Source organism: Dreissena polymorpha, chromosome 3 (assembly GCF_020536995.1).
Source record: "Dreissena polymorpha isolate Duluth1 chromosome 3, UMN_Dpol_1.0, whole genome shotgun sequence".
NCBI lineage: Eukaryota > Metazoa > Mollusca > Bivalvia > Myida > Dreissenidae > Dreissena > Dreissena polymorpha.
The window spans coordinates 96,174,529-96,190,481 of NC_068357.1; the positions used below are offsets into that span (position 1 = coordinate 96,174,529).

A 15,953-nucleotide genomic window follows, 5' to 3' on the forward strand; every position below is an offset into this window, starting at 1 on the left:
CTTTGAACGCGTGACACGATATTTTGCGCGATACTCGATATTTTGCGCGATACACGAATCGACACGCAATATTTACCACGATATATCGTCTCTTGGGCTACCTACACAAGGGCGATATTTCGTGGTATATTCTCGTGCGTCGCTTCGTGTATCGCGCAAAAAATCATTTGTCGCTTCATGTGTCGCGCAAAATATCGTGAATCGCTTCGCGTGTCGTGTGTACTCGTAACAATTAATTTTTTTGACAAGGCAAATGCTCATCTCTTGAAATGTCATATTGAAATGACATAAAGTATGTTCATGTTTAAACGCTTATCAAGTTCGCGTATAATTGTATTTTGTTTTTGATATGTCAATCAAGGTAATAGTATCTGTTTCAACTTACGAACTTCCTTCTACCAGTCACGTTTAGGCTGATAATAGATTCTTCCAATAAATGATTTACCGCACATTCGCGTGAACATGCCAACTAAAAGTTATTATAAAACTCTCCATTTTCCATTTGTATATGGAGTTTAACGCAAAATGCAAAAAGTACTGAAATGCGCATGTGCTTAACTGTTGTGTACACTAACCAAATAATTCTTGTTGATATAAAAATAACGTGTTTTTCTAATCTCACGTTTAGTCATTATATATGTCAAGGTCTTGAATTGATTCAATTAAATGTGAGCTTATGGTTTAGTAGATGTTCAAAATAGATACTAGTATACACAATACTTCGCCCGAACCGCAGAGCTTATCGATTACGGCACATGTACAGTTTGATCAATACGATATGTAATCAGATCGGACCAATGACGTATTGAAATCATGAAAGGCATTTATTTATTACTATAAGGATCGAACCATATTCACCGTCATCATACTTTACGAGAACATTTAACAATTAAAAATAATTTAGGAAGATTAAAACATGAAATAGTAATAATATACAAACGACACATGTACAATAATCACAAGTATCACGAACTGTGTTTACGATATCTTTCTGACAATTGTATACTTGTCTTAGATAATATAAGAGTTTGGACGAGTTTGTACGACATTTGTACGAGATAATTTCTATATCATATGAGCAGATGTAGTTGACAAGTCTCCAAACCTCGCCGAAAACTCGTGTTCGTCCGAAGAACGATATTATGCAGCAAAACGCTACGACAAAGGAAAACATGTCCACGGATTGTATTCGAAAGTGGGCGAGATTCTTTCAACGTGTCTTCGACAGTTGTATGAAAAGAAGAAGAAATGGAGCGGCGGCATAATTTTAAGTTTGAAATTTTATTTAGTATCAGATTTTTAAACTAATAGCCAACAGATTGTCGCAAAGACGCTTGAAAAGAAATTGCAAGTTGACATTTATATTAAATATCTTAAATTCCATTTGTCCACTGTTATTGGGTGTTTTGATTGATAAGATAACAAAGATAAAAAACGTGAATCTGAGTAACAAGTTATTAAGCTCAGTATGCATATCCACAGACTTCGTATTGAAAAACAACATAAGTTTATTCCGTGATTACATAAATATGAATTTACCAAACCTTCAAGTCTCTTGTTCACTGTTTTATAATTGATTTACGATTCAAATGTTGTATAGGTGTGTTCGTTTATCGTTTGGTTATTAATAATCACTGTCGACATAACATGCGTCGTTAAACAATAAGGTTAATAAGCATTTACTTATATAAACGCAAATCAATGTCAACTATAATGGCCGTTTGTTTACGACTTATTAAGTCTTACATTTATCAGTGTTATTTGATCCGACTCAATGTTCGAACTTCCTGTGACCAGTCACGTTCAAGTGAAATATAATTATCTTAAACTTATTTGTCGTTTCACAGTATTGGATGTCATATGAAACAACGCACAACAAACATTTTATACATGCACTTTTTTGTAGTATTACTTAACAGAATTTCTATCAAGTATGTGTCTGTGTACGCGCTGTGTTTTTCTTAAAAGATTTTTTTATTTCGTTCTATGTTTATCTTATTTTTGAAGTCCGGATTTGTAACTGTTACAAATCAAATAAAACGGCTTCATTTTAAAAACAAACTGATTTAAACCAAAACTAGAGCAACAAAGACCACGCCCACTTCATGTAGTTTTACCATAGCAGTCTTAACAGTTTTTTCAGTGTCACGTATGTTTGTGTCCACAATTGGTATTTTAAACCATCGTATGAAGGTGTATTCAATGACCTTAGATGGCATTCAGTGTATATGTTTGTAACTGTTCAATTATTCAGATTATAGTATTAGACGAGACAATTGACTAGATAAATACGTGATATGATACGAAATACTTTATAGGTATAATGTCCTCTTGTGACGAAAAGATTTGGGTTCGAATGAGATGATTCACGTTTCATCACGGTTACATTTTAATTAGTTTTACATTTGCCAAGTAAACAATATTGATATGTTAATTTAAATAACTCACTAAGTTCTGTTTTCGTATTGGAAATGATTTATTAAGAATGTCTAGAGCATTTGATATTTTTGGAATGTGTGTAAATAAAATCCTGCATATATATTCGGCTTGTTTCTAAGCCAGTGGAGAAGGAATTGATATTATGTAATTTATGTTGAGTTTTGAGGGCAATCGGTAAGCTTCGGTAGTTCGGTAACGTCGGTGGTTTCCAGATCGTGTCTTTCCGTCGGCTAGGTGGCGCTCGGATCGCCATTATATAAAGGCAAGTTGGTCACTTCTCCTGCGGATGCGAGCAGGACAACATCTGAAGAAAGGGTGCGGTACTCTGAAGAACATTTCTCTGGAGCATTTGGGTAATAACGTTGTCTTCAAACAGTTTCTGTTGCAAGTTTGGAGGGTCTTCGGAGGGTTGGTATCCACGGATGTCGTACTAGGTGGTGGACGTTTCATCTAGGGCCTTGGTGTGACGAATAGCTAAAGCTTCATTGAAGGCAACGGTCCCCTGTTTGTCGCACTGTATATATTCGTGGCGACTTGATCACTTTTTAATTTTCTAATCAAAAGGCAGGCAACCTGAGGAAAATCATTGAATCAAATTTTATTTTGTAATTGGCCTTTCGAGGGCTTCGGAAGGCGCAACGGCATTGTGGGGCCGCGCACATAGCGCTCGATGGCGGCCTCAGGAAGACGGCCGGTCTCGCGCTACACTCTTATACCAAAGCTCTTATAAAAAGAATGTCGATGTTCCATTATTGGTATTTATAAAATATTTTGTATAATATACATCAGGTACCATTTCTCACTGTAAATGTTTTATATCGCGGTATCAAGACGATTTATGTATTTCGGTTTTCAACAAAATGGATTTAAGTGAATATTGTTTTGTCGATTACGGACGTAAAGAAAGTATTTAACAAGCGGATTTTTTCTCATTACCGGTTTATATTCGGACCACTGTCAAAAACTGTCAAAAACAATGCTGTGTTATTATCGACTAATTTTTTTCTAAAAATAAAAAATAGTTTTAGTTTAAAAAAAAGATAAACGCAACCAGCAAGTTAGCTGTTTCTTGTTTAAATATTTATTATACGGTGTCCATTATGCGAGGTAGCAATGTGCACGTGAAAGTGTATCTTATGTAGAGCACGTGTAACTCTTAATAGAATTGACTACTAGGCCAAAAATAATTTACATGATAATTACTTGTGTAGCACTGCAAAAGAAACTTTAAAAGCACATGAACACTCAAAATCAACTTATATTTCGAATAAAATTCGATGTTCCTTATAGCAATAGCTAACATTTCAAAGATAGATGTGGTCTTGTGACATAGATTTAACATGTTTTGTTGTTTGTGGGACAATATATTTAACATAATTTATGTTCATGCTCCTGTTAGTGTTCGTGTGTCTTATGAATAGACATCGTTGCAGAAAATTAAAATGTAATATATTGTGCCACAAAAGAATTAAAACAAGCAATTTGTATCTCGTTAAATCTATATTACCATAACACATCTAGTTTTTGCTATTGCTATAAGGAACACTGATTTTTATGGTTACATTTATTTTACGAAATATTTTGCGAAATATTCGTTGATTGTGAGTATGTATGTTACTTTAAAGCCGTGACTAACCTGCAAGACCACACCTACAACTGTATGACCTTACATACGGGCTCCCGGGAAAAGAGTCTAAAAAGAGTGAATGTGTGTTTACAGTTCGTGACGTTCATTACCTTGTCTTTCTTTTATCAGTGAATTTCGTAACATTTTCTTTGTCTCGTAGTTCATCATAGTTCATGTAGGCCAGATGGTGCAAGTGGCTTGGTACATAATAAGCACGTATATTTCGAAATGAAATCATAAACAGTTGGTTGAACCAGAACCTAACCCGACAATTGTTTAATATATACAAATGTATAATTTTTATTAATATATATAATGCATGCATATGTATTTTGACTCTTATTAAAACAGCAATTACTGTAAAAGCTGTGCTTTTGAAGAGTATGCATTATTGTGCGAAATTAAACAAAGACAGAGACATCATCATCATCATCATCATCATCATCATCATCATCATCATCATCATCATCATCATCATCATCATCATCATCATCATCATCATCATCATCATCATCATCAAATGTTCAATGTCTTGCATCAATTGCTTTTCCATAGGTTAACATTTTCTGATCGTTTGTTGGTTGTTCGACACGATTTTAAGAGGAAAAACGCTGTGTTTGTTTATCTACAACAGTCTAAGCGTGACAAAAATGTCTTAATTAACGAATTTTATAAGGAGTAGCAAGACTTTTTACTGTACATCTCATTTTGCTGCAATTTGATTCCTCCTGATCACGCACTTCGTTAATTTTCTTTAAGGTGACCATGTGACTTGTGGTGTGCATGACCACATGTACCTGCAGAAGCCATGAAATTTAGGTCGGCGGCGTCATTCCCTGCCATGTTTAGTTAAAGTTACCTAAGTATACTTAGAAGTTCATTATCTACGCTATCTGGGAGACGAACGAATCTAGAACGTAAAGGGAATTCGGCTACCAATGAAATAAACAAATAAAACTTGGCCGATTTTATTTACTTTAAGGTATTAAACGCGTTTTCGTTTTTAGTCGAAACGGTTGTTTGCATGATCCTGCTTACAAAAACGGAATTCCAAATTGTTGTAACAATTATATTTGTGTTCATTTGGTTTTGCTTTACTTATTATCCTTCATGTGCGCGTATTTTCTTCTATTCCCGTATTGTTCCATACGAGCACCCCCTTTTTAGTTAGCTTCCTGATTGAATGTGTCTTTAAACTCTTGTTTCATATTATATCCTTGTTTATTTATGATAAAAGCAGATTACAACAATCTTTTAAAGTTACTGTTATACAGTTAATAACAAATTGGCGTTATTTTAACGTTATCAGCGAAAGGTTATTTTATCATGGTCGCAGCGAGTGAGCTCAAGTTGAAGCATAACAATTGTCATAAACTAATGTAGGCTATCTTGGTCAAATACCTACACTTGATGGGGAATTATATAAATTAAAATACCCGAACAGAATACTTTATATAAATAGTATGTATTTACATAAACCATTGGATAGTTTTGAATGAGCTAACAAATAGCATTCCTCGATAAATAAAAATACACAACAACTAAAACATTGTTGAATGGTAAAGCATACGCATTCCATTACAGCTAGATCTTCTTTCGTAAAAACTTGGAAGCGAAACTGGGTTTGAGCATGAAAAACATTGATGATGGAGCCTCTTTTTCTCAAAAAGAGGATGTACTTTTATCATTAGCTCGCATGAGCGCAATGTTCTCGTAAGCAGCCTTTATGTTCGCTTGTTTGTGTGGCATACTTTAGTCATGCGTTAACATTTGTATTCAAAGACTTAAACCGTTTGGCCGATTTTCACCGAACTGCACAGAAATGATTACATGTGTGCACATCTTTCAAAGGCCTTCATATTGTTCTGCTTCATATTTAGGTAATGCGTTGATCAGAAAAAAGTGTAAGAACTGGACAATTCTTCTCTTCTGAAATCGCAAGTTTAGGTTGAGAGCTATTATACTTGGCATAATTATGACATGTTGTGCATTGCATTGTCTTGCATTGACCGTTACAATGCGATTTCCCCAGCTTTATTAATTAAAATATGTTGTGTTTGATTTTACTCATGTATTGTATAAAACTATGAGGGTACAAATAATTTATTTTTTAACTTAATCCGGAGTTGACTTATTGCAATATTTTGTAGATGTCATCTTCAACGATTTCTCGCCTCAAACATTATCTCTAAATATGCTAAAGTTTGTTTCTGTTTTACAAGAAACTTTTGATAATGACGTTAGTGTCTTACCTGTCCGCGGCCAATTGGTCATCTAGTTAATATACATGAACTAGTTTAGAGATTGTTAAATTTTTCCCTGGAACTGCATAGCTCAGATATTTAATATTAAATATAAAACCCTAATGCTACCCGCTGTTATTTTGGTCAAAATGATACCCATGAGTTCAAAACTGGCAATATGCTAGTTTTTTTTAATTGAACAGATTACTAAAAGGACTGGAAACATTCTACATTCTCATAGTAAATTATACACTCTAATAGTCCAGATGTTTTATATTTGGTTTGACACAGAGTAAAATGGTCCTCTAAAATGATTCAACTGAAGTTGAAACTGAACATGTCCCGATGGACATCGCGTATCATGCATTTATTAGACCACTATGTTTAAATGAACATTTCAAAAAATTATAAATTTACAAACCTCATTTTCAATATAATTGCTTAGGATTTTATTAGATGCACATGTATTGGAAGTATTTTTGGTACTGTTGTTTGTACTTTTTAAGCTTACCTCACATAGATGACTACTCCTACAGACCACATGCCTCAAACCTTAATGTCAGGTTCAACATATATTTTGTAAACTCATGATTGTGGTTCTTGTAAAAGAGCCGTTTATTTGTGGAGACAGAATGACGTTAGCAGTTGTGGATGTAGCTTTGTCTGATATATTTGCACAGCTTTAACGTTCCGCCCTATTGCCTTTTGGACGTATACTTTTTCCTTTCTTTTCCGAACTGGAACTGTCCAGTTTGAACTGTTCTTTCGTTACTTTTCAAGGCATTTTACTCCACAGAAGATGATTTCACTAATTTTAAACATACTTTCACCTTTCAATTAGTGTAGTTACCTGTTTTTATGTGTTTTATTAATTAAATATTATATTTTGGTAATATGTCGTATACTGTATTTTTGAAAGAAGTTTATAGAAATACCAATTTTATAACACGTAGTAAAAATTCCATGTCAATTTATTTGAGATCATCCTTATAAATATCATACTTATAAAGAATCAATGCAACGCGAGCTCGAAGGTTTATCAACAGTGTTTTCTTTTAACCGGTACAAAAGTAATCATTTTGATCCGGGGGATGGATCAAGCTCAATGCCCATTTTGTCCGTATCCGTATTACAGTTGTAATATGCGTTGAAAGTTTTGTAGAACCACGTTCGTTCATTGAACCAAATAAATAGTTTTCTGTCGATATGTTTTCCCGTTTTTACGTATAGTATAAAAACTTTTTGGAAATGATATTCAAATTTGCTTCAAATGACGGATTTTGATATCAATTAGGTTGCCAATCTTAAAGCGATCTCGGTTTGTATCTTGTTTCTTTTCTCCTGCTCTATATCTCGAACTTTTAAGTATTTATGTTTATTAACCATCACACTGCATGCTTATAATTACATTAACATAATGACACAGTACGCCTCTCACAGGTTTTTTTGTTTCAGTGATACAACCATCATTATCAATTAATGACCAAGAAACAAATCATGCGCTTGCCATCCTTTTAATGTAGCTTTGTCTTATCTTTGGATTTATATAAGTTACATCATAAAATGTATCATAACCAACTTACTTGTTTGCATAATAACGAAAATGCAAAGTATTATGTATATATTTATAATCCTCTTCAATACAACAATTAAAATCCGATAAAACACGATATATCCACAATTTTTTGCAATTTGCAAATTTTATATTAATTAATATCAATCAAGAAACGTTACGTTAAGAATAAGTGTGAGCATTCGAAATTCTGGATCAGGTTTTGAAAGCAGTATGTTTTGTATATTGTTTTCTCAATGCAGTCTTAAGGCGTGTACAAGGATATACCGGTAGACTATAAAGTTAAATAAGCCAGAAGCATGTGGATAATTTCCGATTGAGATAATTTGTACTGGATAGCGATGATTGCATGCACGCTCGCTGACGTCATAACGTAATAAAACCTAGTGCGTCTCGTTCACGGAGCTCCATTAGGGTTTATAGTACATTATATTATAAGGTAGCAGTAAAACAATGAAGTACACTCGTCCTCAACTAAATTAGGCGAATGCATTATTGAGAAAGAAATGTAATCGTTGTAGGGCAGACGTTTGTAAGCACACATTTTATTTGAACTGAGAATGTTTATTCTAACAGTGAGCCATGTCGATTTCTGCTCTAAATTATTCTAAAATACCGTTTCTATCACATACGATCGTTACAATAATAGGTGTGTATCTTTTGCTAGCCAGTGTTTATATTTTATTTTAATTCTCGTCAGAACTCACTGAAATAGTATAATTATGTATAATGCTACTGATAAGAATGTTTTACACTCTGCCTATAATTTACGTTGTACAAATTGAATTCCTCGGCATTTACGTAGATTTATAAATTGCTTTAATGTATAATGGGCGGTTGATGTAAGAGTTATAATCACAATGAGTTCAATATTATAATATTTAAAATATTTCAGTTTTGATATAAAATGAATATTTATCTATATGTTTATATTAAGAAGCATTAAACATGCCACATACGAAAACGATGCAATCATAAAATTGAACACAGCCATGTTTAGTAATCGACACAGATGGAATATTTCCACGGAGCAAAGGTTATTAACGTGGCTTAGATATGACACGCACAATCTAGTACCGACTAGAAAAACCTGTCAAAGCTTCAAAACAAATCATTTTAATTGGGATTGCTTTGCACATCGCATTAATTGTTTACGCTTAGAGGAATGAAAACATGGAACGAAATGTTCTACAACTAGGTAAAAAAAAATTTATTAATTCAATAAAATAAATATTTATGATCAACCCCATGCGCGTGTGGAAAGCATGATGCATTTTTATTGAAATTTGTATAAAAAAACAACGGTGTTGTCTAAAAAACGTAGGCAGCCAGCTATTACTCTCAAAAACAATCGTATCAAAGCAACTTAATATTAAAAAAATATAACTTTTTTTCCGGAAAACAATTAGCATTATTTTGAATAGTCTACTTATTTGGACACAAAATGTAGAATTTATCGGTTTCTTTCAAAATCGACAAAAACACACACAATGGAAACTTCATATTAATAATGACTATTGTAGGAGCTGTATTTCGTAGCATTTGTGAGTAATAATGGCATATGCATAAATTGTGTCTGAATCAAAGTAATTCGTTCGACATAATATTCATGTGTTTCTTTCAACGAAGGAAAATGATGATTTTGTTTTGTTTTTCGTTTTGACAGCAGCCCTTCTGTTTCTGCTTGTGAGCGGCAGTGGTATGTTTTATTTATTAAACGTATGTCTAGGCATACGGTGTATATTGTATTTTAATATTATGGCATAATGTGAAATCTGTTCTGGTCTTAACTAACCTCATCTTATATTTAAAACGTAGAATAAAAATAATAACACAGAATGGTATTTTGATTGTGTAATTACCCGCCTTTTTACTGCAGTTTTGTAAAAATAATTTGACTTAGTGACAATCCATTATATTTTATTCTGGTTGTTCGTATGTATTAATTATGATCATTTGTTGATGAAAATAAATGTTAACATACTCGGTGAATTGAAGACCAAATCTTAGGGTAATATGAAAATCTAATAGATTGAGCAGCATAAGAAAAAATGTGTTACTTTTCCTGCGTCCATAATTTTAATACGTTACGTCCTGTCTCTGAATCTTTATATAAAAAATGTTATATCCATTCATAATATGCGCAGTTAACGAACAATGTGCAGAAGAAGACATCCAAGTAGATAATATAATAGAATATTTTGATGTTAAAATAATGTCGTATGCTAATTTTTATAATTAACAAACAATATTGGCTAGTTGTGCGTAATTTGTTTGAAAATGTGTAATGTTTTGATCCACCGATTTTAACTTTCTCTACAAATTATCCTTACATTAACGGAACCATTATATATTTATGTTTGTTAACAAGATTCTCTGGAGTGCTACAGTTGCCATGGCATCCACGACATAACAACGTGCAGGAACATAACAACATGTGGAGCAAATCAGGCACGTTTAATTTCTGTGTTGATACGGATTAACAACTGAATATGCTTCTGTTTCTTGTTTATTCAAAATAACAATTTAACAAATTAAACTTCAGTGAGTTGGAAGACGCGGAATGCATAGAATTGTTGTTAAAAATTTCAATTTTATATTGGCATTTGTACATACTTCATATGGATATTGTTGTCTATTTAGTACGTGAAATGAAATAAACATATTATAACGCGGAATCATTATGACATTGTTTATTTGGGATTTAAGAAAAAAAGCGTATGCAATTGCAAAAGGATAGTATACATACTTTTCTTTATTTGATTAGAACGCACTATCACCATGTACAAGTTTATTCGGAATTGAAAACATTTACAAAAGTGAGTGCATTGAACAACGATGATTGGTCATAAATTGTTATAACACATATGATTGAACTTAAACATGTATCGAACGTCACGTTCTTAACTGACTCAACAAGTTAAATCTTTGTCATATTAGGCCTGCTATCATCGCATGAGGGCTGATGCTTCCGGTAACGTCATGGATGTGGGATGTGTGGATCATGCAGTAAGACAGCTTCGTTATCTTACAAAACTGCCTAAAATTGTATCTGAAATTCATGCGCGAAGTTAGTATCTGCTTCATTTGCATTGTCGATCAAATTTGCTTGTTTACGTCGATAATGCAAACTATACCTTAAATGTCCAGTGATGTTTAAGTAAATTTTGCAGCAAACATTATAAACATAAATCACTTCTTTAAAGCTGTGTGTCGATGCCGGAACTCTCATAGGACGTTCTCTGAAGCGACTCAGACAAACGTCGTCCAGCTGTTCAGAATGCTGTTCAACCGATAGATGCAACGATCAATTATGCTCTCATAATTTACGTAAATATGCAACTTTCCGTATCATCAATGTTCCATCAGTTGTTTAGTCTCCATTGTTTTGTGCACTTTCATGTATAGTGTATACATATCCGTATACAATTCCATTTAAAGAGTTCTATAATGTGTATATATACACATGCCACGTTTATACAAAAATAATTAACTCGTTACTTAACTTAATTTCTAAGTTATTGAATCCCTATAATTATCTACAGATTGCCTCCCTCCCTCATTCACTCACACACACACTAACTTTCTTACTAATTAATTCACTCATTATACAACTACATGTTATTCCCTTAATCATTCACTCAGTCATTCCGTTAATCACTAATTAACTTACTCGCTTATTCACTCTATCTATCTATTTCGCTAACTCACTGAATCAATCACTCAATTACAATCATCCTTACCCAATCACTCCCTCAATCTGTCACCTTATAAAACTTATCGACATTTACCGAAAATGCACAAAAATGCACAAATGCACATTCGCAATTGGGTGTTAGAATCTCTTTATACACATATGGCAACTATAAATAGGGTGTTTCATTTCACATACTTGTATTCCCATTAGCCGATACAAATATTCTTCTCCAATATATAACCAAAAACATATAAATATAAGTGTAACGAACATATTAATGTTTATACACGTGGGAAAACGTCTCCTCGTGATACAATATTTATTGTCAAAATAAAAATGGGTTGTAGTTCAATTACGTGGTTTCTGCGGCACTCAAAGATAAATTATTAAACATCAGATTGGCTTCTAATGTATTAGAAAACGCAAACTTTCTTGCAGCTTCCGCCTGTGTTGACGATGAGACTGTTGACTGCGCAAAGATGAGTTCCATTTTTAACATCTGTGCTGGCGACTACGAGCATGCTGCGATAGTTTGTCCTCGATTCTGTAACCTGTGCAGTTTAAGTAAGTTGTCACTTTATATTGCAGTAAACAATCAGTAATGTTAAATTTACGGCATATGTTAAATGTTGAGTTTCATTTATCAAAAGGTGTTATCAAACTTATCGTTGTATCAATTATCATAGTATTGCATCAACAGCTAACGGTAACTGGGCTGACTGGTCAAGTTGGTCATCTTGTGCAATCACATGTGGAAGCACCACACAGGCGCGGACCAGAACTTGCACTAATCCTCCACCAACAAACCATGGCAAAAACTGCGTAGGACCTTCCACGGACTACAAGTCATGTGTGAGAGACTCTTGCCCTGGTAAACACCAATACGTTTAGTCATACGGGTTGAAGTTTGTTGAAGATTATGTAGTTATGAAAACATTGGTCATGTCGTCGTCTCATCATAAACTGGTTCATGTTCACACAACATATATTTTATACTTGAGTTAAGTTGCTCACAAACAAGGTAGTTACGATAACTGTCATACTTTCAACTAATTTACAGCAAACAAAAGAAACTGTTGTTGGTACAGGGAAATGGGAGTGACAATTAATTCAATCAGAAACGTATATAATATGTGGCGTGTATCATGTGTATGTGTTCCTGCGAGTTTGGCATTTATAGATATACATTTCACACGGCCATCATGAAAGCTCGTGTTGCTGTCGGATCGATGTCGTTGCGGTGTTTAGACGCCTGACGTTTTGCATTTTTTATTCAGGTCACACAAGAACGAGCTGTGATCGGTCATTCATTACCGAGGCTCAAACGAAATATTTAACTACAACTTAAATGTTTGTGAACTGCGCTTATTTTTAATAATATCTAGTACGTGGTGTGTATACCGTATCTAGAATTTAAATTGATTCTTATGAGAGAATTTAAAATGTGCTAGTATAATTATGTTAACACTGAGTTGAAATTCCTTTCATAGTTTATTGTGGCAACCGAGGGAGTTTTAAAACAATTATTTTTAAGAACTGTTTTTGCATTCATTTTCTTTGTGGAGACGAATATTTATAAGTAAAAAATGTTGTTTTTATTATAATGTGGTCATCATTTGCCGACTGGACAGCGTAAGTTAATTTGGGTAAAATAAAAATTACTAATTCACGAAATCTTTTCCCTTTTGAATAACCTAATCATCAACATATGGTTTCTCTATCAGTCGATGGTGGTTGGGGTACATGGGCTACTTGGGGATCATGCTCGGCTTCGTGTGGCGTAGCATTACAACACAGAACCAGATATTGCGACAACCCACCACCCGCGAGGTCTGGAGATCACTGCTTTGGAGACTCTCTAGATTACAGAATATGTATACTTCAAGGATGCACAGGTATTGTATATACACGCGGTACGTATATTGTGCTGTGCAGTAACATGCGTGTAAAAAAGAAACCGGGAAATTCCATACATGTGTGAACCATAAATGCATATAAGCAGCTCTGGGGTTGGGGCTTTAAAACGCATAATCTGCATGTTCGACAATCTATTTCATGTGTTTTTCCGATTATTCATTTTAGGTTTCTTTGATTAATAATGAAGCCTATGGAAAAAAAGATGTTATCCCTAAGATGTCAATATTTATACAGGAAAAGGTAAACACACCATTGTTTTATTTACATATTGTACTCGTCCCTTAAGATGGTGGATGGACCACGTGGTCAACTTGGGGCACATGCTCAGCCTCGTGCGATGAAGGGTTTCATCAGCGTAGTCGCCAGTGCACTAATCCCCCAGCGTCTGCTTTTGGTCAGCAGTGTGATGGTCCAAATGTTGACGTAGGAGCATGCAACACTCAGCAATGTCCGCAAACAGGTCATTTATTGAACAATCTATACAAAAAGTTAATACGTTTATGATAACATTGGAGCATGGGTAAACATAAAAACCTAGTGGAAAATAGATTTTGTACAACATATTTCTCATTATTTTGCAATTAGTTACTGGTGTATATTAGCTGCTATACAACTCCATATTACGTTTTAAGGTGATGCAAAATAGTGCATGCAAAAAAACAACTTAATATGTGTCACTGACACTCATGCCTCAACAACACATGTTTGGACATAGATTAATCAGCTTTATATTCTACAGTGCTCAACAATACAAAAAGCCAAAATAAAGCCAAAACTTGGCGTACTCGAAATTTTATGGTTGGTGCAAAATCTGTCAAGCATTTAGAGAGACAAAGGGCAATCATTCTGACAAAGCATTTACCAGCCAATATTATTTTCTAACTATCAACATCATTGAACTGATAATAATTGATCGAGATTTAACAAGCTATGAAAGATGAGTTAAACTGAGAAAATGTTGAGACCCTAAGATATTAAAAAACGGACATATGGTCATAAATCTGCGAAAATCCGTCGCAGCCAAAATTGCTGTTTACTAGACCTTCTATACATAAAGGTAATACAACTGTAGAAATTTGAGTAAGATCCACTCAGTTATAAAAGGTTTGCTGAAAAAAAAAGCTTAAATGCGTAAACATGACAAAGCGCCACAATTCCATCGAAAAACGTTGCGGCAAAATTCCTGCCTTTATGGTCATCTTTGCCTTCGGGTCATTCACTATTATAATGTGAAGATCATTGCAATAATAACATTCCATACGTATATAATGGCTAATAATTTTTTTTCCAGCTTTTATACAGGTCAAAGTTTTTTAACCAAATTTAGAAAACAAAACACTGAACAGAAGGAGTATTTATTATTAATAATAATAAACAACAACCTCTACTTATATTTTGATTCAATTTAAATGCATAGATTTCTGTATTAGAATTTTTTTTACTCAACTCCACAAGAAGTATTCTTGTCATTGACATCTCAGCAACGTTCATGTCTTCAGATGGCGGGTGGAACACATGGTCTTACTGGAGCACGTGCACATCGTCAGCCTCGTGTGTTGGTGGAATCCAGCAAAGATACCGCGAATGTTCGTACCCAAAACCTTCTCTCTATGGTGCGCCGTGCCATGGAGCAACTGTAGATACAATCTCGTGCAACGCATACCAGTGCGCAACCAGTTCAAACGGTGGTAATTTATTCGTTGTCACTTTCACTTATGCATGCAAACTATGAATAGTGTGTTTTCAGTAAAATAGCTTACAAAGTATTCTTACGAATCATTTCGTGAAATATCTGTTATCTTAAATTCGTTTAATTTATCAACATGAGTCTCAATCGATCTTTCTTGTATTATTGTAATTGACATCTTAGAATTTGTACCGTCTAAAGATGTTTAGAAGGAGTTGAAAACAAGTGGAACAATCAAATTTATAATAATAGTGCGGAAACGGTTATTTGAAACGGTTGGAAGTAAAAGTAGTTTAAGATGCAACTTCACTATTTGTTTTAACGTATTGATATTATTTCACAAGGTTTATTTGCGTAATGATAAAAACGACTAATCACTCGGTGGTAGCTGATTTAGTTTTATACGACCTCCATTTCAGTTCGTTTGGTAAATAATCGAGTTGAAATGTACTTGAACGGGCAGTGGGGAACTGTGTGTGATGATAACTTCAATAGCAGTGCTGCTCAGGTTGTGTGTAGGATGCTCGGACTACCAACGTAAGTTGCAATATTGTGTGATACTGTATTCAGTTAAGGTATATGCCGTTATAAGACCGAGAGATTTCATGTGATCAATAACTTTATTTTCGAAAAGATATTTAACTTGTGGGCGATTCGCGATGATATAATTCTAAATGCATATAAAAGTGTTTGGATTTTAGGAGAAATTAGTTAAGATAAACGTTTGTGTTTTGAACGGTGATCTTTTTTTCTATTTGTTCTAATTAATA

At 33.9% G+C, this 15,953-nt stretch overlaps 1 protein-coding gene across 3 annotated transcripts in view; it reads left to right on the forward strand.

Moving 5' to 3' along the window:
- Positions 1 to 8,946: 8,946 nt before the first annotated feature.
- LOC127875422 (coadhesin-like) overlaps positions 8,947 to 15,953 on the forward strand; it is a 61,325-nt gene continuing 54,318 nt past the window's right edge. The window contains exons 1-11 of one of the 3 annotated variants that reach the window (XM_052420486.1): positions 8,947 to 9,080; positions 9,549 to 9,581; positions 10,254 to 10,333; positions 10,823 to 10,891; positions 11,089 to 11,212; positions 12,018 to 12,143; positions 12,280 to 12,450; positions 13,304 to 13,474; positions 13,783 to 13,956; positions 14,996 to 15,184; positions 15,603 to 15,720. In XM_052420486.1, the coding sequence (XP_052276446.1) occupies positions 9,056 to 9,080; positions 9,549 to 9,581; positions 10,254 to 10,333; positions 10,823 to 10,891; positions 11,089 to 11,212; positions 12,018 to 12,143; positions 12,280 to 12,450; positions 13,304 to 13,474; positions 13,783 to 13,956; positions 14,996 to 15,184; positions 15,603 to 15,720 (1,280 nt within the window). In that variant the 5' untranslated portion in view covers positions 8,947 to 9,055. The remainder of the gene's footprint in view (positions 9,081 to 9,548; positions 9,582 to 10,253; positions 10,334 to 10,822; positions 10,892 to 11,088; positions 11,213 to 12,017; positions 12,144 to 12,279; positions 12,451 to 13,303; positions 13,475 to 13,782; positions 13,957 to 14,995; positions 15,185 to 15,602; positions 15,721 to 15,953) is intronic. The other 2 variants (XM_052420487.1, XM_052420485.1) reach the window with 2 other exon arrangements.